Source organism: Vanellus vanellus (genome assembly GCF_965231255.1).
Source record: "Vanellus vanellus genome assembly, chromosome: 2".
NCBI classification, from domain to species: Eukaryota; Metazoa; Chordata; class Aves; order Charadriiformes; family Charadriidae; genus Vanellus; species Vanellus vanellus.
This window is the reverse complement of record NC_138906.1, coordinates 64,224,163-64,248,523: the sequence shown is the minus strand read 5'-3', so window position 1 is coordinate 64,248,523 and position 24,361 is coordinate 64,224,163. Positions and strand designations below refer to the sequence as shown.

At 37.4% G+C, this 24,361-nt stretch overlaps 1 protein-coding gene across 1 annotated transcript in view; it reads right to left on the bottom strand.

Moving 5' to 3' along the window:
• The window catches only part of ULK4 (unc-51 like kinase 4), a gene marked incomplete at both ends in the record, with an annotated part of 260,007 nt that overhangs the window by 53,138 nt on the left and 182,508 nt on the right, over window positions 1-24,361 (bottom strand). Inside the window, 3 exons of the mRNA XM_082499551.1 lie at window positions 3,642-3,827; window positions 12,865-12,963; window positions 17,829-17,995. Coding sequence (XP_082355677.1) covers window positions 3,642-3,827; window positions 12,865-12,963; window positions 17,829-17,995 — 452 coding nt within the window. The remainder of the gene's footprint in view (window positions 1-3,641; window positions 3,828-12,864; window positions 12,964-17,828; window positions 17,996-24,361) is intronic.

Here is a 24,361-nt window from a genome sequence, read left to right as displayed (position 1 = left end):
ATGACATCCTAAATGTCTTAGCTGCTCACAAATAAGGGATGAACAACTTTCTGACAGTTAAGATACAGAAATTAGTGAAAATGAGGTTCTAGAAAGATGATCAGAAGAAAAAAAAAGTATGATTTAGGTAGGATTCAAACACACATTCTGAGAAGTACTTAAGGTAAAAGTCACAGAACAAAAGTTCATTCTCCACAGTAAGTGCAGAATTGCCTGTTAAAGCCGGATGCTTATTCATTTTTCTCAGAGGAATTTTTCCTTATTACTAGACCGAATAAAAAGAGTCTTCTCTTGTTTTGAAAGCTGAAACATTTTATTTGTCAGTACCCAGCTGTAATCCCACAGTGATTATGTGTCCGGGAGAGATATTGGCTAGTTCTATAAATATTCTGGTGATAATCACTTGCCTTTACATTACACACTAGATGGTAAATTGAGATGGCAGGTAGATTTTTTCCTCTGGGGAAAAAAAGAGAAATGAAAAACTTCTCAGTAAAGCAGGTAAAAATGGAACTATTTGCTTCCAAAATGAAAATTTCTTCCACTTGACAAAGACATACTTTAATCTAGATGATTTACTGGACTGTAGTAAGATGCACTGTATCTTCACAGAAGAGGTGAAGTGATAGGGTAGTGATTTCCATAAAGGGTGGCAGAAGAGGCTCAGAGAATCAAATGGGACAAGATCATTCCCCTGATGTCACTGATCAGTTACGCAAATGCTGCTACAAAAGATGAAGAATATCTGGAATAGCAGTATTATCTAACCCAAGATGATACAATCAGATCAAGAGAGTTAGCAGAAGGGCTAAAGGGGAAAAAAAAACAGAACCACCAAACGCTGTTTCTTCGATTCAATAATTTTACTCAGTTTCTGTCCGTTATATCAATGTCAGTGAGAGAACATTCTTGAAAAAGACTGGTTAACCTGGTCCTGATGGAGCCAAAATCTTTGAAAGCTAAGAGGTGATTATTAAAAAAAAAAAAAAAAAAGCCAAAACCAAAACAAACAAAAAACCCCAGAAAGACAGTCAATGCTGCCTCTTTAAAGCTTTAAATGATCCTTACTTACACAGTTACAAAAGTTCGCTCAAAGCATATTTTTTTCTGGTTTTCACTCCTAATGATTTCTTTTTACAGCAAAATAAAGCCTGCAAAACAGCCCTTTTTGTGATTCCATTAAGAAGTCTGTACGAGGATATTTTTCCCCCATCTGGCCTGTATCTTTATTTCTATTTAATAAAGGAATACAACAAAACTGTAGGGCAAAAACAGTGAAGAAAGCATTGCAAGAAGTTTATATTGCCCTGCAGTCAACCTGCTCATCAAAGTTGACAACAAAAAATGACTATTTAAAAAAACCAACAAAACAACCAAAAAACCTCAAAACAAACCTCCAATTTTGTCCAAAAAAACCCCTCCCACCACTGAAGATAAAACTTAATGAATGAATACTATTAAAATAAAACAACACATAGATATAAGTTTCTATTTCATCAAGATAAGGTCATTTCATACGTCAATAAATTCTGTGTTTCATTTAAATTGAAGACTGAAATTGAGACACCTGTCTCCATTGGCTCACTGGAGTCATATGAAACACTTGGACAAAGATTAACTAGTCATACTGCTATGCCTTTTCCTTATTCCCAGAAATACATGCTATAAAGGCAGCTATAGAATAAACACATTGAATTCTTTTTTTGTATATTCCTGTCTTACGTAAGCAATACCTGTGCCTGTAACACCAAAGTTAATGTGACCACAGATTGCAAACATGCTCTGTACAAGCACTGATTGGCAAGAATGGAAATCGGTGCACTTAATGACCCCTCTATTAAAATATTGCTCAGATATTAAAAAAAAAACAACCACTGCTTTAGGCTTCAACATTCAGCATGAACAGCTAACGTGGGCTGAATCCTTCTTAAATAGGTATCATTATATTTCAATGTCTTTTGTGATTACGACAATTTTGACAAGATAATCATCTCCTCTGAACAGGACTTTTTAAGGTTTAGAGAAATAATGTAAGATTTATTAAATAACCTGTCAAATTATCTATGAACCCTGCTCTCAAAAGAAATCCTATGATATCATTAAAATAATTACAGAAAACCTATGCCTGATATTATAAATAACAAGTACAGTATCACTGATATACAAAGGAGAGATCTGAAAGTACAGGAACTTGCAAGATTCAAAAGGTGATAGCATAGCTTTGCTCTCTTAAGATAATCAACAGAAGTTTCTGTGTTAAATACCCTGCACACTAGCTCAACTTTTGAACCCTTGTCTTCAACACGGAGGGAAAGGAAACAAGTCTGTAGCTATGCTAAAATCAAATAATCTAGGTATGTATATTGCAGCATTATTTCTCTTTGCTTTCCCCATAATTTGTTGCCTCTTTTCTATTATTGCTTTTGGGGAAAAGTAAAAAACAGTTCTATGCAGCACAAGGATCACACAGAAAGAGAAGCATGGGCACAAGCAAAAATCAGTAGTAAGTGTCTTCAAAAAAATCTTTGCTAGAATTCTCCTTACGGGAAGAGCATGAGAAAATAAAGGAGTGAAAGCTGAGATGACTTCAAGAATGCGAGAAATTATGAATTTTAAACATAAATTCAATTTACATTTTATATGCTTCTTTGAGGGACAGATAAGACTGAGCAAAACTGGGAAGAAGGGTATGGTGTTTACTTTCCTGTGATGTAAATACAGCAGGCAGAAGAGGACAGGAACATCTCTGAAAGCTCTACAAAAAGGGTTGCTTCTTCTTAACTCCTTAAGTAGGATTACTCTAGTAGCCAGCACTGCACTTGCAAAATTCAAGTATCTTCCGCCTCTTACACTGGGGAAGTTACCCTCTTTTAATTGAAAACTCCTGCTCTTGGAGAGTAAAGGGTGAAGTAATCAACCAATGCAAGGTGACAATGCAGGCAAAGCTTCTCATCACGACACTTCAAGATAAAACTCATACTATTATCGGAGAGAATGTTACAGATGCAGAAGGTTTTCCACCTAAGCTACCTGAAAGACATAACACTGCTGTCATGCCATCACGTCAGAGCATGACAGAATTGAAACTCTCACCCATCAACACCATCGCCAGACTAAGACCCTGCACGATTCCCATTGACTGGCATTCTACATTACAACCACTCCAGCAGAAGTGGTCCCTATCGCTTGTTGAGAATGAGGAGTCAACAGTTTATGCACAAACCTATTTCAAGTGCAAAATGACATTTGATTTACCATGAAATCAAACACTATGTTTCTGAACAGCTATTTAATGCTACAAGGTTAGTTCTTTCAGAAGGCATTCAGAAAATTGTTCCAGTACTTCATAAAGCTGAAGTACTAAACAAATATATAAATAACATGAGTTATTTAAAGAGCTGAACAGTTCACTGCAATAGGGGAAATCCAACAATCATATTGTAAGAGGTTTTAAGTGTAGAAGGCTATCTTCTTCAGAGAAGTTAACTGAAATTCAACACATGAAGTTTAACTTCATATAGTTTGTTTTCAAAATTCTTTTATACTCTTTTTTTACTTTAAGAGGAAAAAAACAGCCAAAAAATCATCCAATCCTATAAAAGAAACGCATGGACTTTTAAAATGTTTAGAAGCTGACTCACCAGTCTCTTTATAATTCTCAACAAAAGCTTCAGTTGTCGTGTATCTTTTTTGGACTTCAGTACTTCAGCAAAGCTGTTCATGTTTTCTGGAGACATACTCTCCTGACTGTTCCCTCCATACAGCTGAACCAGCAATGATAAGCACTGTGAGGCACTGTCAAATATTTCAGTATCTTCACTGGGAAGCTAAAAATGAACAAAAAACGAACAAACAAAAATCAAATCCCAATTTCAGAAAAATTGCATATCACTGGGGATCTGGAAGACTATTAATATTTGCACTGTGCCAGGAAAGAATCATTTCTAGTTGAATGACTCAAATTTCCATTAAACTAAACTTAATAAAGTGATGAAAACATATTTAAAATATATCTGTTCTTAAGAAGCAGTATAACAACATCTCCACTATGATTTTATCAAATAGCCCATCTATAGCGGCATCATGAAAGTACTGAAAATGTTGCTCCCAACTGTCTTATTTTCAGACAGTACATTTTGCTTTAAATAGAAGTAGTAATAGTAGAAAGTATCATTATAGCCATGATGTCTAATCTTCTACATAATGCACACCATAAAGCTTCATTTAATTATTTCTAAATCAAGTCTATGGCTTCTGGTTGAGGTAGAGTACAGGCTATCTAGCTATTTAATGGATTTTAAGTAGTCACATTAGGAGGTATGTTTTGCAGATTTTAAACATTTTTCTGAATTCCAGCTTTTCTGCACTCCTTTGAAGACCAGTCACTGGAGCACGCCCTAGCAATGGGATGGAAAAACTCTTTCCTGGGAAGCAAAATTATGGAAAAGATTTGTGGCCGTGGCTAATAATCATCTTTAAATGAGCTTCAGGTAGTATGAAGCTGCTATCAAAATTATTTATATCTTTCTTGAAAGTACAATCTGGAAATAACACATAGAGATATTAAACTATGCTTGTATTGGGCACTGTTGGAATGACAACAGGAATGCAATGCCTACTTTTAGCGTACACAGTTCACAAAAGCTAGTGAAAAAATCATAGAGGTTTCTTGGGAACAGGCAAGAGGACAACAGATTGGAAAACATAACAGCAAAAGACTGAAGGAATTCAACATCTATAGCTTATCAAAGGGAGGGTTAAAGGGCACTTGATCATATTCTTTCAGTTACATGTGAGAAAAAGCAGGCGGAGGATAGGTTAATTCTTTTACCTGAGAAAAGACTGGTAAGAGACGATGGCTCAAAACTTTATCTAAAGCAATTCAGATTAGAAGAAAGATAATACTTTTATTTCCTTTTTTATTTCTTTAATAAGAGCACTTAACCACTGAAACAACTTCCTTAGAACAGACACAGACATAAATTGCCTGTGATGGAGAATATCACAATAATAATTTTTTTTTTCTAAAAAAATAACAAAACTCCTTCCTATAATGAGGAATTAATTTAGGAAATTATTGTGTTATATAAGAACCTACACTAAATGATTACAATAGCCTTTTCTGGCCTTACAGTCTATGTGCTGAACAAAATACACCAGTGGTGGCCTTAACTAATAAGGTATAGAAATGTAAAAACACCTCATCACTCCTACTCAGTTTTTTAATTCCAAAAATACTATTTAAATACAAAGAGGTTAGATTAAAGTACAGCTAACAGACTATCCTTACTGACAATAAAAAGGAAACCATTTATATAATATGTCCAACCACTTCTATAATGATTACTTATTTAATCTGCAGTATGAACTTCCCAAGTTTTTTCATTGTCGGGAAAACCCATAGAGTTACTTTAAAGCACTCTTGGAACATATCATCAGACATATACTCCTTAAATATTCAAGAAGCAATTCCCCAGGGATCTGCATGCAAATACAATCCTGTTTTATATTAGCTTCACAGAGCTGGCTGTTTAAAACATACTGAACTGAGATGTAAGCTCTGAATACATAGCCCCAAGACATATCACATTCTATTTGACCTAATGCTATGCAAGTGACAGGACCACAGCAGCTATTTCTTCCACAGTTTTGCTGTATGGTTTTTCTTCATTCCAATCTAAATGCCACCTATTTAATTGTTTCCTTTCCAACATCCAGAATTATCTAATAACATCATCAACATAAATAGCAAGGCTAAAAAGGAGGAAATGCTACAAATAGTAACAAGCTTTATAGCTCCATTTATATCTTCAATCCTTATCAAGTCAAAAAAAAATTTCCACTAATCTCACTGGGGGCTTTGATCGACTTGTATTTCCTTCACTGAAAAAAAAATGCTGTTAGATAAGCAAAGGAAAAATTAAACTACTTTAACGTTATCTCTCTTATCCCTTTTAAAAGCAGCACTCTACCTTACAGTTTGTTACTAGATCAGTGTAGACAGGTGTATCGACCAATCCCTGAAGAAAATCACAGTACAAGAACTATATTCAATTTTCAAATGTTGTTTGCAGGCTAACCAAAAATAAAAAAATCAGTGAACATTTGGATAGATACGTCCTTGCCCTGGTATTGCAGTGGAGGGTAATTCCTGGGGCTCCATAAGCACAAAATCCCATGTGTAATCAGTAATCACAACAGCCATACTTGGAAGTGAGACTGTTCCCAAGGTCTTTTTCTGAGATATTCACTAAATATCAGCACAGTGGAAACGTGTCCGTCTATGCAGAGGACCACCCCTAGAACAACCTTGCGAAGAAATACATAAAGCACCATGTCCTTTGCAGTTCTTCCTGACACCAGGAGGGTACATGACTTCCAAGGAAGCAAATGAGCAAGTCCAGCCTGTTAGCATTATTCCCAAGGAAGGCTGTCTTCAGCCGGAGTCCCCAGTTAGGGAGACAGTGCAAGATTTTGCCCTAGGTGAGGAGGAGCTGGGCTTGGGCCAGTGGCTTTGCTTATCTCCTCCTGGCATGCCCAGCCTTTTATCACTGTTGCTGATGTTGATTCCCAGGAGGATAGGGAAGCTCTACAGAGAGACTTAGATAGATTGGATCATTGGACCAACATCAATGGTATGAGTTGCAACAAGGGCAAGTGCCAGGTTCTGCACTTGGGCCACAATAACCCCATGCAGCGCTACAGGCTTGGGGAGGTGTGGCTGGAAAGCTGCCTGGCAGAAAGAGACCTGGGGGTTCTAATTGACAAGCAGCTGAATATGAGCCGGCAGTGTGCCCAGGTGGCCAAGAAAGCCAACGGCATCCTGGCTTGTATTAGAAATAGCATGGCCAGCAGAAGTAGGGAGGTGATTGTGCCCCTGTACTCAGCACTGGTGAGGCCACACCTCAAGTATTGTGTCCAGTTTTGGGCACCTCAATACAAGAGAGAGATCGAGGTGCTGGAGCGAGTGCAGAGGAGGGCAACAAAGCTGGTGAAGGGCCTAGCCATCAAATCATATGAAGAGCGGTTGAAGGAGCTGGGACTGTTTAGTTTGAGGAGGAGGAGGCTGAGGGGAGACCTCATCACTCTCTACAACTATTTGAAAGGACACTGTAGAGAGGTTGGTGCTGGTCTCTTCTCTTCTCACAGGTAATTAATGACAGAACAAGAGGGAATGGTTTCAAGCTCCAACAGGGCAGATTTAGACTGAACATTAGGAAAGAATTTTTCACAGAAAGAGTGGACAGGCATTGGAATAGACTGCCCAGGGAGGTGGTTGAGTCACCATCCCTGGCTGTGTTTCAGAGACGTTTAGATGTGGTGTTGGGGGATATGGTGTAGGGGAGAACTTTGTAGAGTAGGGTAGATGGTTGGACTCGATGATCCCAAGGGTCTCTTCCAACCTAGACAATTTTATGATTCTATGTTCTTTGCCCCTCAACAAGAGAAAAGGGGACCCTGAATCTCTCCATCCAATATTTTTTGGCATCAAATAGGTTTGCTCTTCACAGGATATCAAGCTGTTGGTGACCATCCTCCAAACCTAGCCACAAGTATCACTCCAGGGTTCACAGTACTTGCTAGCCACGACATTATCATATTTGATCACAAATGCCAATGAAGTCCTTCATTGCCCGTTCAGGCTCTTCTGCTCCTCTGTTTCACCAGAGCCTGTTTGAACTTCAGTGCTAACTAGAGTTTGGGGAGCAAGTTGCTGTCATCCTGGAAAATTGCAGGGTAAAACAATAACAGTATAGGTTTTAGATGAACAGGAAAACAAGCTGGGAATAGGAAAGACCGTATTTACTCTGGAGGGGATGAGAATCATCGTCCTACAGTCTAACCCATCAATAATTAAGGTGGAAGAGGAACTCTCAGCAATGTCCCTATTTAAGTATGTCAGCATCAGCATTTTTCTCTGTAACTCTCACCATTTTGCTGTTTCACTACTGACAAGTAATGATTTAGATGTCAAAAGTCATAAGTTGGTAACGTGAAATTTAGCTATGGCTGCAAGTCAGTGTTAGTACTTTTATTAACAGTTGTAAAGAGTAGAGGATCTGAAGAAAATTATTGGTAAGAACAAAAGCAATGACTGAAAATATAATAAATATCTGTAAATATAGAAAACCAAGGAAGGAAAATTCAGCTTTCAAGTAAATAGTATCTCATGTCTAAGAAGAGCAGCAAAGCTAGAGTCATGTTGCTAGACAATGAATATAGATGGATGGTTCATCTCTTAATCAGCAGGAACAGTGTTCTGATTATTTTTCTAATCATAACATTTCCATTTGATATGGAGAAGTATATTTCAAGTCTCTGAAATGCATTTATAGTTTTTCATGACTCCAGCTGCTTAAGTCTGTATTCTTTCAGGGGAGGAGAAACTCATGAAAAACTAGAGTTCTAACTCTTTAAGAAAATATCTGGCCCCTAATATTTCATAATTACATGAAAAAACTCCAGTGGCCTTTCGTTTCTTTTTGCTTTATCAGTCTTAGAGAGGATTATGGATTCAGCCCTTCAGCAAGGCAGAAACATTAGTACTCCTTCTCCTTGCAGCTGTTAATATTCTGGGCTACTGTATAGCTTGAAGAAAATCCAGCACCTTAAAATAAATTACTGAACAGCTAAAGTCATCATTTTTGCCATTCTTTAACTCAGAACTGTAGATTTATTTTTCACTTCAAAATTTTAAAATAATGCCTCATGGCAAGACTTTTGTGCAATGAAGATTGTGTATTACCTTTTACTTATTTTTTATGACCATGTTATAACCTCCTGTAAACAGGCTCATAACGTAAAATTCTACTTCTCTTCATTTCTAGACAAAATCTGCTCTGTGTATTTTAAGGTTAATATGGTGAAGAGCAGGAAGTTTCTTGTTATTACACATCTATATTTCTGCAGTCTGTTGTCAAAAAATGCCTTCATTTTGAACCTAGTTACAGTGTGTTCATGAATTGCAAACCATTGCAAGGAACGTGTGATCATTTGAGCTGAAGCGGCAGTTTTCACACCGTTGGAGTTGTTACAGCATCTAATTTTAGAGCTACAATGAAACTGTCTGGATTACCCGTCGGGGACACTATTTCAATGCATTAATGAGGTTATACACAAAGAGAGTTTATTACGATAAGAGATAGATGTTCATTAGATCAGTAATGTGATTACAGGATGTGCTGTAAAGGAAGCACCACTGGGAACTATAGGGAAAATGATTTTGCAAACATTAAACAAAATGTAAAAGCAAAACATCATTATTAAATTCGCTAACTTTACTATGCTATTCTTCCTAGCAAATATGCACAGTTTTAAATGAGAAAACAAAACGTTATATTTTGGCTTAGGGCAAAATTGTCATCCTCCTACCTAAGGGAAAATATTTAAAAGCACAATATATTTTCAGTTCATTTTAATCTAGCCTAATTGCTGAGAAACTAAATCCCCATTATGAAATTCTGTGCTTGTGACAATATATTCTTATTTCCTCTGGTGTGTTTTTGTTTGGTTTTGGTTTTTTTTGTGGTGTTTGCTTTTTGAATTTTAGGGTAGCTCTGTAGAAGGGAATTCTTCAAATATAATACACAGATAACATTTCAAATACAATAACAGTAATACATTATACAATACAGAAAATAAACGTCTTTCCACTCTGACCACAGAACTGTATGTATTCCTAAGAAATAGGAAATAAAATTTTACAGTCTAGAGGGTTATCATTCTTCTGCAGTCATTTTCATTATTCATTGGCAAATACGTTCACGCGCTTTGAAACCGAAGTTAGGGCACAGCCTTAGAGCCAGTGCAGCAGAGAGACAGAAAGGACCTAGAGGAGATCACCTCATTCCTTCATGTGCACTGAGGCTTCATATTTGTCCTCTTCACGTTTGCCCATGATTAACTGGTCTTCCAACAGTAATATACAGAGTACAGTAATCAATTGCAAATTTTACTAGTGATACTATGATGAAGAAGCCTATCACCAGTAAACAAGAAAATTTGTCTCCCAGCAGTCTAGTAGGCTACAGAAAAGACTGGAAGATCTACACCTAGGATCTAAATCTAGGATCTACAGAGAAACAAAACTCTTTTTTATAAGTACTGGCAAGGTTTCTGAAAGTTTGTGAAAAGGTTCTGAAAAGCCACACTGAAGTGGATTTCTAAAGTAAGTAAACAATTTTTTTTTTTTTCAGTATATGGTACATCAAAAAGTAGAAGGTACTTTATATCTTCTATAATTGCTGCAAATTTCAGTATGATAATCAAATTACATTTATGTTCAAGCAGAGAAAAATTACAAAAAAGCTAAATGTAATTAATTTTTAAACACAAAGCTGCCAAGCAGAAGACGAAATGCTCAATTTATTTTCCTCTTATTGATCAATTAAGGGGAGATTGATCATGGGATTAAATATTGAATTCTCCATATTTGCAGTGCTTTCTGCCTGACAGAATTTGTAATTATTTCTTCTTTCATGTTCTTAAAAACTCTGAAGTTTCATTTACATGCAATCTAGGTTTCCTACACTTGCTTTGCTATGCCCTAAGAGATAGGCTAAATCACAATTACAGACGGGAAAAATTGATTTTAAGTTTTTGGCATTTTCCAGTTTAACTCACATTGATTTTTGAGGGATTATTAAGAGAGATGAACATGTAGAACTTGTGGAAAATAAACAGACAAGTCAATGGGGCATGGAACAATCATCTACTTGGGTGATATACATACCAATGAGGAAAAGCAATTATTCAGTGACGTAAGAAACTATAAATAAGGTAAGATAGGTAGAAATAGCAAACCAGAGAAAATAATTTTAACTCAATATCTTAAAGTGATAGTTAGTTCAGAATTTAAGACCTCCATTATCTCCAGAAAATAAAGTTCAAAAAGAACGGAATGCTTCAAAACAGTAATAAAGGGTTATGTAGCCACACAGCTCAGTGAATACAGAGAACTACTGTTGGCAGCTCCACAGAACTTAATCTTAGGTATGCCCAAGTCTTTTTGAGGGGTAGGGAGCATGTACATCTTGAGAGACCCGCTAGAATTAACAAAGAATGTAGTCCTATTTAAAGAGATTAGAGCACAAAACATTTTAAACAAGTGGATCCTAAATGTTAAAATTATTATTCCATTGTTCAAACTCTTCCAACCTTAACAGGAAATGTTTAATACAGCAATGGGTAAAGGATATAAAATTTAACAAACCTAGCTGAAATAACTTTCATATATCCAGTCAAGCACGTATATGTAAAGAACAAAACATACACATTACAAGAGAAAATCCCTCACACTTACAAAATCTCTAACAAAATTCAAAACCAAAACCAACCAAGCAGCACCATTGGTCTTTACATTTTACACATATTTTAAAATCAGCAGTTTAAATAAGCATTTTAAACATATCAGAATCTGTCGAAATACAGAACAAAGCAAAACCTAGTGGTAATTTGCAGCCGTGCTTCTGAAATACAAGGGCAAGTCAGAATCTAATCAGTACACGCTAACTATACAATTATCCTATCCTTTAATTAAAAACTTATAAAAGACTTCCAGGTGGTATAGGCTGAGTACAGCTTGGCCTCTAATTTTCTGTTCTTTAGAGAGTTAATGGAATTTAAATTTATGACTAGTTTCACTTTAAAGGAACATTTGCATCTTTCATGTCTTACTATTTATCATACATAGGGATTTAAAAAAATTAATAGAAAATAAATTAAAAGCATTTTTAAAGATGAAATATTATATAGTTGAAATTCAGTCACTTTGTTTTAGATCATTCAGTGAACATTTCCAAAAAGCCTTTGTCAATAGCTGGTTAAAATGAATCCATCAAAGGAGGACTTAGCCACAAGTATAATGCCAAAAAATAATAAAAAAGGAATCACGCTCTTCCCCAAAATAGAAGATGACAGACAGTGCTAAAGATAGTAAAAGAGTCACAGGTATTCATATCATAATACATCTGAAAACCTATATTTAAATGAAAAAAAAAAATGAAATTGAGGCTGGAAGACAACTGAATCTGAAATGCCTCTAAGTGAAATAACCTGGAAAGGATAGTGCGATATGCCACAGGGAAATTCTCACATACCATTTTAACGGCTTTATGCTGAATAAAAGGCTGAGGCAGCCTCTAAAAGCCCTGTCCAGCTCAAGAAGCTTTCCTCTACTACAAGCTATTACACACAGAGCTGAGACAAATCTCTGGCACAGTACGATGGAGGTTGAGCTGATGGGATGCATCAGGGCCACAATACAGCACTCTGTGAAGATTTCAGTGCAGCACTGTGACATCTAGTAAACCCTGGAAAAGACTGACTTTAAACAGTCAGACTTCAAAGATGGTACAGATCACCAGGGACCATTCCCACTCATAAATTCCTCAGGATCGTGTTAAAATAAAATTAAACCCTTGAGAAAAACTCAGAAAGCTCAAAACCAAGAAAATAACATTAAAAGTCATAACTCACTGCAAACTAATTTTAAGTTTGCTGACTTTTCTAATGGTAGCTGCACTTGTTCTTTCAAATTTTGAATACCATCCTTTGCCTATGCAGTGATCACTAGTCCATTCTAACGGGCTAAAATTTGGCTAAACTTGTGTATCCCAACTGAAAATCTGCAGCCTGTGCCTTGTCCCACTTCTATGCTTGGAACACACTTACTCTGATGTCATTTGTAACCTGCAAGTCACTATGACCTATAATTTATTAAAAATTGTTAGTCCTTCCTTCGTACTAGGGGGGATCTTATAAACAATGAAAAACTAGCAAACAGAGTTCTAAGATGTTGAATTCAGTTGAATAATTCAAACTTCAGCAACATTCCAAAAGGCTTACAAACAAGGAAATTCTCACCAGTTGAATAAGCAGGCTAATTAGGTCCGTCAGGGGTTTATTGACAAGCAGAAGGTCTTCAGCAGCCTGCGTGTCCCCTCCTGTGCCAGATTTCTGTGCCTTAATAAGATGAGAAAAAATAAAAAGCAGCTTTGGTGACTGTTCTGTTATGAGAAACAAATTAGGTCCATTAGGTGGTCAAAGTTTGAACGGAAGTTTGGAGGAGACTTGTGCACTCTTTTCTCGTTAAATATTCCTGGGCTCCCAAAGAGCAGTTACAGTCCCTGTGTCCATAACAATAAGCACAAAGCAAAAGGGACTCATGCTGTCATGCCCATTCTGCACAGGCTGAATATACTGACCTACGTGACATTTCTACAGCAAAATGCTATAAACTGTATACACAAAAGATATCTCTAAAGCAAGAAAAGTTTTATGTATTTGTACTCTCTTTCAATATGACATGCCTATTTTAACATTAAAGTTCAACTGGGTTTTTTTGTTTCCTTTATCAGGAACAATTTTAAGTGCAACTCAAAACAAGAAAATTACAGTGACTGAAAGGTTAGGGTTCTCAGCAATAACGTTCAACTTTGCCCTTCTAACTCACTTTGTATCCTGAAGTATTCATAATATATTATAATAATTTATTATTTAAATAGGAATAATAAAATTCATAAATGACCAAAGTCTGTGATATGATCTGTTACTACCTGTAATTCTGATCATAGAATCATAGAATTGTCTAGGTTGGAAAGGATCTTTAAGATCACATAGTCCAACCATCAACCTAACGCTGCCAACACCACCACTAAACCATGTCCCTAAGCACCACGTCTACCCATCTTTTAAATACCTCCAGGGAGGAGCAATTCCACAGCTTCCCTGGGCAGCCTGTTCCAGTGTTTGATAACTCTTTCAGTGAAGAAATCTTTCCTAATATCCAATCTAAATCTCCCCTGGAGTAACTTGAGGCCATTTCCTCTTTTTGTAAGAGATCGTTATCATCCCCTCCTCATAAAAACACACTACAGGGGTGGCTTCTGTGAGAAGATGCTAGAAGCTTCCCCTATGTCTGAGAGAGCCAATGCTATTTATGACCCATCCCTGCCCCAGGACACCAGAAAGGTCTGCTTGCAAGATTTTTCATTTAACTTCATTATCTTGCAGCAGCTTTGGACCATGACCTCATGCAGTCTAGCTGCTAGAGGAAAATGTAAACATTTTAAGAACTCATTTAAAAATCATTTTGTATTGTGTTTCATTTAAAGCACAATCCTAAAACCATCATCCAAGTGTAATACTCGAGGATCTTCATTTGGTTAAGTGAACACAGGAGCGAGTCCTATAAGACACTACTGCTGAAGCTCCACTGTTGATATTGATGAGTTGAAAGGATAATGCCTTTCTTCTGGAAAGAATTTTGAAACAAAAGAGATCTGAAAAGCTGTTTCTCCAGGTATTAAGACACATTGGTATGTCCCTGACTGAGACCACAACAACCTGTAATGCTGAAGACCAAGAAGGGCAAAACGACACAGTGCAGAGAAAAAAAAAAGTGTTTACATTAATCGAGAAAGGGAAGTAAGCCACATTCACTTCAGCAAAATTTACAACAGCTTCGTCTGGTTAGTGCTTAGATGAGAAGACAAACGTTTTCTATCAGGGATGTTTGACTACTTTCTTTAACTTTTATCTATTTAGTGTTTTTGGAAAGAGAATGAATGCTATCATTTAAGGAATTATAGGGTTTTTTTTATATATAAAGGTGTATTGGATTTGCGTGGCAAGATTTTGGTAGCAGGGGGGCTACGGGGTGGCCTCTGTGAGAAGATGCTAGAAGCTTCCCCCATGTCCGAGAGAGCCAAAGCCACCTGACTCCGAGATGGAGCTGCCACTGCCCAAGGCCAAGCCCATCAGCAACAGTGGTAGTGCCTCTGGGCTACATATTTAGTAAGGGGAAAAAACCTGCTGCGTGACAGCAGCTGGAGGGGAGGAGTGAGAATACGTGAGAGAAACAACTCTGCAGACAGCAAGGTCAGTGCAGAAGGAGGGGGAGGAGGTGATCCAGGCACCGGAGCAGAGATTCCCATCCAGCCTGTGGTGAAGACCATGGTGAGGCAGGTTGTCCCACTGCAACCCACAGAGGTTAATGGCGGAGCAGATATCCACCTGCAGCCCATGGAGGACCCCATGCCGAAGCAGGTGGATGCACCCGAAGGAGGCCACCCTTGCAGCCAAGAAGGCCAATAGTATCCAGCTCTAAAAAGAGCACGGCCAGCAGGTTGACAGACATCATTCTCCCCCTCTACTCTGCCCTGGTGAGGCCACATCTGGAGTACTGTGTCCAGTTCTGGGCTCCCCAGTTCAAGAAGGACAGGGAACTACTGGAGAGAGTTCAGCAGAGGGCTACGAAGATGATCAAGGGACTGGAGCACTTCTCTTATGAGGAAAGGCTGAGACACCTGGGGCTGTCTAGCCTGGAGAAGAGAAGAAAGAGGGGATCTCATGAATGCTTATAAATATCTAAATGGAAGGTGTTGAGAGGATGGGGCCAGACTCTTTTTAGCGGTGCCCAGTGACAGGACAAGGGACAATGGGCACAGGAAATTCTGTCCCAACATGAGGAAAAAGTTCTTTACTTTGAGGGTGACAGAGCACTGGAAAAGGCTGCCCAGACAGGCTGTGGAGTCTCCTTCTCTGGAGATATTTAAAACCCGCCTGGATGTGTTCCTGTCCAACCTGCTCTAGGTGAACCTGCTCCGGAGGTTCCTTCCAACCCCTACCATTCTGTGAGGCTGTGACCTCGGGGAGAACCTGTGCTGGAGCAGGCTCCTGGCAGGAACTGTGGCCCTGTGGAGAGAGGAGCCCACGCTGGAGCAGGTTTGGTGGCAGGACTTGTGACCCCATGGGAAACCCATGCTGGAGCAGTCTGGTCCGGAAGGACTGCACCCCGTGGAAAGGGCCCACACTTGAGCAGCTCATGAAGAACTACAGCCCATGGGAAGGACTCATGTTGGAAAACTTCATGAAGGACTGTCTCCTGTTGGAGGGACCCAATGCTGGAGCAGGGGAAGAGTACAAGGAGTCCTCTTCATGAAGAGGAAGGAGCAGCAGAGACAATGTGTGATGAACTGACCACAACCCCTATTCCTCATTCTGCTGTGCCACTCAGGGGGAGGAGGTAGAGAGTTCAGGAGTGAAGTTGAGCCCGGGAAGAAGGGAGGGGTGGGAAGAAGGTGTTTTAAGATTCAGTTTTATTTGTCATTATCCTACTGTGATTTGATTGGCAAAATATAAAATTAATTTCCTTGTGTTGAGTGGTTTTTGCCCATGACTGTAATTGCTGAGTGATCTCTCCCAGTCATTATCTCAGTCAATATCTTTTCTCTCCCCTGTCCAGCTGAGGAGGGGGAGCGACACAGCAGCTTTGGTGGGTGCATGGCAGCCAGCCAGGGTCAATCCATCACAAAAAGATATACCCACAATGGCCCTGTGACAAGTATTGTCAATCCTACTATGCCAAGGCAAGTAACATCACCATAGAATTAGTTTTATAGGGGTAGAGGGCAGAGCTATGCTTCAAAACTCAGTTTTCCAGCTGCCTCTTTTTACCCATTAGCCTTCCAGAGCAAAGCAGATTACTTTGACTGGAGATGGACAAAACTGGAGCTGGAGTTTCAGTGCATCAATCAACTGATGTTTTAATGTAAAGCCAGAACAGAATTTGGCTTTGAATGTATAGATTTAATTTTGTATCTGAATAAAAATAATTTGTTTCACTAATATTAGCAATCCACGTGCAAGACCCCCTCTGCTTATATGTGTCCTCCAGTATATTTGGCCTCACCACTGTTGCATGGAGCGTAAGTACAGAATTCAGCTCTCTGTGATTACATGAAGTGCTGCCAACAATATGACAATCAGCTATTAGCCTACAAAATTTGAAATGCATTACAGAAAGTGCTATTAGAGGACTTGAAAAAGACAAGGTATTGTACCATTGGTTCTAAATTAAGTTTCTTCCAAAATTGAAAAAAAAAAAACAAACCAACACCTTTTAGTGAAATATCTGGTCGATAACACAACTGATTATGTAAATCTGTGTAGGGGAAAAAAAAAAAAAAAGGAGGACCTTCTCAGAATAAAGAAGCCATGTGCTGAAATTCAATACAACCTGGCCACAAACTTTTGAATCTCTGTCCTCCAGATATACTGGACCTAATAGGCTTCTCTGTTTTTCAGTGGATAATCCTAAGAACATAAAAAACCTGACACAAAGAGTAAGTGGTGGTGTTTGCAGCCTAAATACAGAAGTTACTTCCAGTTGACTTAGAAATTTGGCAGATCATTTAAAACCAAAGCAAATATTGCTAGCTTAATATCATATCTAAAAAAAGACAGATGCTTTTTCTTATTTAGTTTTTAAGAGCATTATGTGCAATTCCTTTGCATAGTATCTTTTTGTTCTCCATTTTTAAGGAGAAGGAAGTCTTCACTGGAGGAGGAAGTCCTACCAATGTCATGATTTGCAGTGGTTCAGCAGAAATGTGGAAGACAAACTGATTAGCGTAAGAGACGAAATGCTTTTGTCAGCGCATATACAGAGTTTACATATGCTTTTCAAGCACAATAATCATGTGTGATTGATAATAAAAAAGATACTGTTTATTATGGAGCAATATTTTTCTTTTAAAATGAATGGAAGAAAAATACTTTGGACGGTCATTGAGCAAATACTGAATTAAGCTATTTATGGAGCACAGAAACAGTCAGCTAGAATCTGTGTTTCCAGCACATAGCAAGGCTAATATGGATAGTCTAGCCACGTAAGTACATGAAACAGTGATATACAGTTGAAAATACATGCTCTTCACTTTCTGCCAAACTAAAAATTCAATAAAACCAGAATAGTGGGAATTTCATTATTAGGATAACAGGAAGCTATCTAAAAAAAATTTGACCCCAGGAAATAAATTCCATACCTGTAAAGTCTGGCGCACAATGTTTGCTGTATACATCAGCATGCAGTGCAAAATGTCAAGCAAGGACAGAAGCAGTGCATTTGCCGTCTTTGTGCTGCTTTTATCATCTGCCTCCAAGTACAGAGCCGCAGTTTCTATTAGGAGATTACAGATGTGATGAGACAGTCCTACATAGAAAGTGAGACAAAAAAACAGGAAAATAACAATGTGGAAGGTAGCCCAGTTAAAACCAATAGATTAGCATAAAAACAAATTTCACATACATTATGAATATTTATTAAATTTCCTCTTTTTCTCCATTATTACAATTACCTCCTCTTCTTTTTGGAGCAGCTCATAAAGACAGCTAAACCGATACAATCAAATTTGCTACCTGCATGAAAAATTATGTAACATCCATTAAAGAAAGACATACTTTGAATCCTGAACTTTTCTGTAGCATGCTGGTACACAAGTCTCCTTCACAACACACCTGGTCACAAGAATTAAGCAGTTTCTCCAGGCTGTTACGAAATGACACACCGAGGTCGGAGCCTAAAGTTTTCTCTCTTGAACTGCTCTGCCAACTACAACCTTCCTCATATGCTTTAATTGTAGAATTGAACACTGTTATGCTTAAAATAAAATAAATTCAGAAGAGCATTATAAATTAAATACTGAATACTATATCATAAACACTAATAAGATTTGTTTGGCTGGTGATAGTAAAAAGTTTCCCGAAAATACCTTCTTGTCTTGAAGCTTTTTTTCAGCTTCTTTGGAATTTAATAACATCAGCTCCTGTAGCTTGCTTAACCCACAAATCAATTCACATATCAGAAAAAATATGATCCATTTCAAGGCAACACCGATTAAATTCAAAATCTTTCTTACTTTCAAATACACAGTGACTGAGTTCATTATATGTGATCTTAATCTTTGTCTTTCAGAGTTTCATAAAGAATGAAAGATACTTTGTTCCTCACCAAGAACATAATTATGTTTGTAAACTATCTTTTTTTAAACTGGCAATTAGCCATACTTTGACTTGGGTGTATGTATGTAGTAACATTGTAGTATATGAGTATATTAGCTTCTAGTCCCCATGACTGTCAAAAATGACTGATGACTGTCAAAAATCACTGATTTTACTGAAGTAAACAGACTCCTTTTATAAATTCTCCTTTAAATAGTAATTGTATATATTTAATCTTGTACTGATGTTTGTAAAAAGTGAGACATTGTAGAATACAATATGTAATTACACCATTCACCTTTTGAGAGCAGTCAAATCTGTGGGGTGTTGAACTATTTTTGCTTTGAAAGCCACCCCATCAATTAACTAAACTTCCATCAAATATTTTCCTCCCCTATTCATCATCCTTAATACTTTCCTCAGGAAATTAAATAAAAAAGCCATTCATTTAGAATACAGTTATGGGTCAGGATTATTAAGACTTGCACTCTTATTATATTTCCCATCTTTTTGTGCTGTCTATGATTACTAGAATTATTCTTCCACAACAGTTTGATTGATGGACTACAGCTCAGGCTAAACTTTGGATTTCCTGGGTTTTTGTCTGCATAAACCAAACTCTCAAAATTGTATCAGTCTAATCTTGCACATTTAATTTCCTCCTTCTTTTTTAAAGTACAGTTTCTGCTGCAGTTCTGAACATTTCATACAACAATGAGATAGCATGCAGAGACATATTTAAGTGATGTCACCAATACCCACCAAGAAGAAAAAAAATGGACATAATTGTATGTCTACCCGATACAAACCTTGTGGTTATTCTATGCCTTTTTTCACCAGGCTAAATTAGAATAAACCTAAGAAAACAGTCCAGTAAGAGTTGGTCCCTATCAAAGCGAGGTCTGCAAAATTGCCTGCAGGGATATGTCCAAGTACACTCTGTTTTTCCCTCTATACGACCACAAAACCCACAGCCACATGAAAATGAATGAGTCACTCCTATTATTTCTAGACGGTTTACATATAACCCTTAAGACAGTGACTTGGAGATTAACGCTGAGAAGGCCACTTTCAAATGAATGTATTGTATGGATCATCATCAAGCATTTTTTAGGCAGTAGTCCCCTCTGCATTTATAGCCCTAAGTAGGGAATGACTGGTAGTGAAAGAAACAAGACGATCCACGACTTTGATCTGCAATCCTTTCCCTTTCAACTTTGAAGAGGACCACTTGTTTATTCCCTTGACTGAACCAGCCCGAGTCTCACAACTGCAGCGCTCCTGCTGTTTGGTTGAACGGGGAGGTGAACCGAACGCTCAACCTTTCCGCCACCCATCAAGACATGAATAATATAATCACCTAGATTTTATTCTCTTGAAGTATTTACACGCTAAGGCTATGCATATTAGCAACCCTGCCTCCGAACACCTAAAATACACCAGAATATTTACATTTACTTAGTTAACGAAAACATCAGAATTAGTAGATTTTATATAGGTAGATTCATGCTCACACAGAGTTATATGTACAAAGATACGAATGTTAAACTTGGAAATGGGGGGGAGGGGAGGAACTACAACTTTCCCTGGACTTAAAATACCTTTGGAAAATTTAACACATCAACACTTTATAATAAAGACATCTAAAATAAAACACTGGTGCAAAATGTTCCCTAACACACTGCATGATTCATACAGAAACCTGATAAACACTTGGTTCCACAGATAAAAAACAGACTGACCTCTTGCCAAATAAATAAAGTTCCAGACACACTCTTTAAAATACTTTATTGTGTCACAAGAAAATGAAAATTGGAGGCCACAATTGTAGGCATGTAAATGTACTCCTTGCTTACACCGCAAGACAAAATACACATTCTTTGCCCTCAGAAGAGAAAGTTGGGAAGCTGGTGTAATTTACAGTCACCATGACAAAATTCAGTAGAAATTTAACAGCCTTGGCCATTGGTACTGTAACCAATTTACTCAAAAGGTAGCTATAAAGTTCAAGGCCAATATGTCTCAGCATTCCAAAAATTGAATACCACAAGAGATAGTCTGAAAAAAGAGGATGCAATTCTGAAAGAAGGAAACTGTATTCATAATTCAGTAAATAATAATATAAAAACTGCATACGGATGTCTAAGTTTCAAGAAATACATTGAAGATTTCCTGCCAGATTTTGCAAGTAATTCAAGAACCACATGCTTCTTAATTTCCAATAATGCCTAAAACTACATTTATCTTTAAAAACATCAGACAATATGATCAGACAATGAGACATATTTAACAGACATAAGTTTCTTATCCAGTAATTCTCAACTGTTCATTAGAAAGTAAAATAGGCTCTGATTCAAAAAGTACACCCCATGCACTCCTGAACTTTGGAAGTAGTGGATCTGAATCTGAATTCTGTATCATAGTGGAGACCTAAACCCAATTAAACTGAGGAAGACTGTTCTACTGACAACAGTTACATCTTTTTAAGTATTCTGGTACTTCCAAGTATGTTAGTAATAGTCCACTTAGTCAAGAGAAAAGCATTAGTAACAGTTTACGTGGGTTAATGTAATCATAATTTCTTTCAGCTGGGTATTTCTTATTAAAAGGGTTAAATAAAAACTTATTAACTCATAGATTTTTTGTTACTCTATTAATTTGCAAATTTCAGTGAACAACTAAAATATGACATCATATAATTTATAGCTATAGGTGCAGTTTAGATTTACTACGATAGTTGATAGTTGATGCCCTATATTTATTTGCAAAAGTAGGATCTTCAAAACATCAAGCCTCAGTGCAGCTCTCTGCTATTCAAATTTTGCAGAAAAATAAGGCAAAACTAGGATTTTGTGTTAGACTTATCATGTTTATAAGTTAATATAACTGGGATTAAACAAAGAACCTGTTCTAACTGCAGTCCAAGATTCATATTATGTATTAAAAGGATTGCACCCAAAAGTCCTAGCCACAGCTTCATATCATTTGACAAACTTAGTGTTCACAGCAGAGTCTTTCTCCTGCCCAGAGACCCCTGCAATGAACTGAACACGTCGCTGATAGTGCTTTATGAATGTGGACTGTGATGACTATGCTTGTGTTTTACAAATCTTTTCAAAAGATAAAAGGAGTCTTTTGGCCCGTGATACAGCTAATCGGACAGAATGTGTCGTGATACCTTCTGGAATGAAAGCCGAGAGGAGATATTTTATTCTCACCTATTAGCAAAATGGATAAAGAAAAAGAAATCTTCACTTCCAAATCATACGAAACATCAAAGGACAGCCTAGGAAGCAATCTTCTAGGCAATCCTTTCATGCCTACAAGCAATTAGAGCGTTCAACAAACCTGTCTGCTTCCAGCTGAAGAAAATGTTAGAGCAGGTGCACTTCCTCCGAACAATGCCACCACGTAGCCAAGCAGCCAGAAGCAAAACCCTCAGCCCGGCAAAAAGGTTTCTCTTTGTTCCTTTCTACACATCGCTCTCTGGAGAGCTGTTTTTCCCATTTGTATCACACCTACACAACTGACTCCCCAGGGATATTACTGCATATATATTCACTAGACATTTCTGCCTTCTTTTACTTACAGAGTGGACCTGCTTGGGTTTTTTGATTATTTTTTTTTAAAAGACTCAAAATAGTACCCTATGGTGAACTAGAAATGATATCGCAAGACTAACCTGAAAACATATTGCATAATCTTTTTAACGTTAATAATAAAACTCAAAAATGCTGCTAAGAAGAAACATAGAACTGTAGGCTGAGATTCTTTTCCACAGGAATTAGATACTCAGTACCCGAGCACTTAAGATAAATCCATCATCTCATAAAGAGTCTTCATAAAACCTTATTTACCTACATAAACCTAGGATTTAATTTGCATTCTTTGCATCACAGCCCTACCGCTCATGGTTTACTCTTCTGAACAACTGAAAATGTGCAACATAAAGCAAATGGTTTCTTTATGGTAACAGCATTTTTAAAAGACACTTGTTGCTTTTATTGTTATTTTTGTTTATTATTTGTTAATGTTTACATTTTAAGAACTATTTGTGTTCGTACTATAACATTATCAAGGGAAGAATAAAGTAGGATAGAAAATTAGGTCACCACTGATTTCAAGATTTGGTGAGTTATGAATGTCAAATCAAGTGGAAAGAAAACAATAGGACTGTTGAACATATGAATTGCATAACTGATGCCCTGAAAATATATTTTATCATGATTTTAAAAATTCACAGCATCTAAAGAAGAAAATTTTGCACATATTGGATAGTTTATTCCTAGTACCGGGACAGTGACTGCACATCTTGTGAGTGAATACAGAATCACTAAGTTTGAGGAACAAAAATCTCATTTGAATTTGGAACACTGGTCAAAGGTCTCCAGAGCTTCCATTTGTGGGAAAAGTCTGAGGCTCAGCTTTTCCCACACATGTGGCAGATGGTGGGGCACTCACCAGTGGAGCCCGAGCAGACAGTCCTACCCTCACCCGCATTAAAATGGATGTGGTAAGGATTATGACAATCGGGGAAGAAAAGCCTGTTATCACCTTTACTACAACCAGGTTGAAAGCAGACTGGGAAGTACTGTGTTTCCCTGAGTGTGGATGCCTGCAAGGAATACAGACCCGACATTCTCAGTGGTAAGATTTTTCTGCTTTGACTCAGTCAAAGAATGACATAGCTCTTTCACTTTTTCAGGACTGGCAACACTTAGCAGTTATTGTTAGAAGGCAGTTTATAGGTGGCATCTTTCACTTGTGAAGAAAGAGCGCGGAACTGATGACTCCCCAGGGAACCATGTCAAACTCTCCTCAGCCAAAGAGAATCCTGCCAACACCGAAATTTACTTTCTTCTAAAATTTAATCTAGGGAACAAACTTATAGGTGATTAAGACCAATGGGTGTTTAGAACAGCCAACTAAAAGACAGAAAATCAAGTGGATTCTCTTATTAAAAAAAAAGTCTCTGTGTGTAATAAAAGATAATAAAAAGTGCAACTTGGACAATTTAGGAATAATAAAATCACATACTGTTGAATATGCTTGACTGGTGAATACAGAAATAGTAAAATATAACAAATTATACCAACTAGGCAAGATTGTGGTTGTTCTGTAGGAGAAGATGTTGTTAGAATGACATACACAGAAGAGGACTATTTCTGAAAGTATAATCACTGGTCGCTTGGGAGCTCCTGATCTGCTGCTGCTTTTGAAAATAGGGGGAAAAAAAGAAAAAAAATAGAAAAAAGAAACATAAAGGGAGTTTCCCATCTTAGAATCTTCTCAAGGTCTCTGTGACAAAATTTCAACTGAATTCAAGTTTTTGTGTCAGATTGATTCAACCATACTATAATTAATTCAGTAAAGATATCCAAGCTGTTTGAAACTAAGTTCACGGGTACATAGCATCAAAGTTTTGAAGGCAGGGGACTTGGTCCTAGACAAAATTTTCTGATATGGTCCTCATTCCTAGAATTACAGCCCATTGAACATGAACACAAACTTGTTCAACAGGGATAGAATGAAGGACCAGAAGGTAACTTTCTTCCCAAAACAATTATATGAACATCCA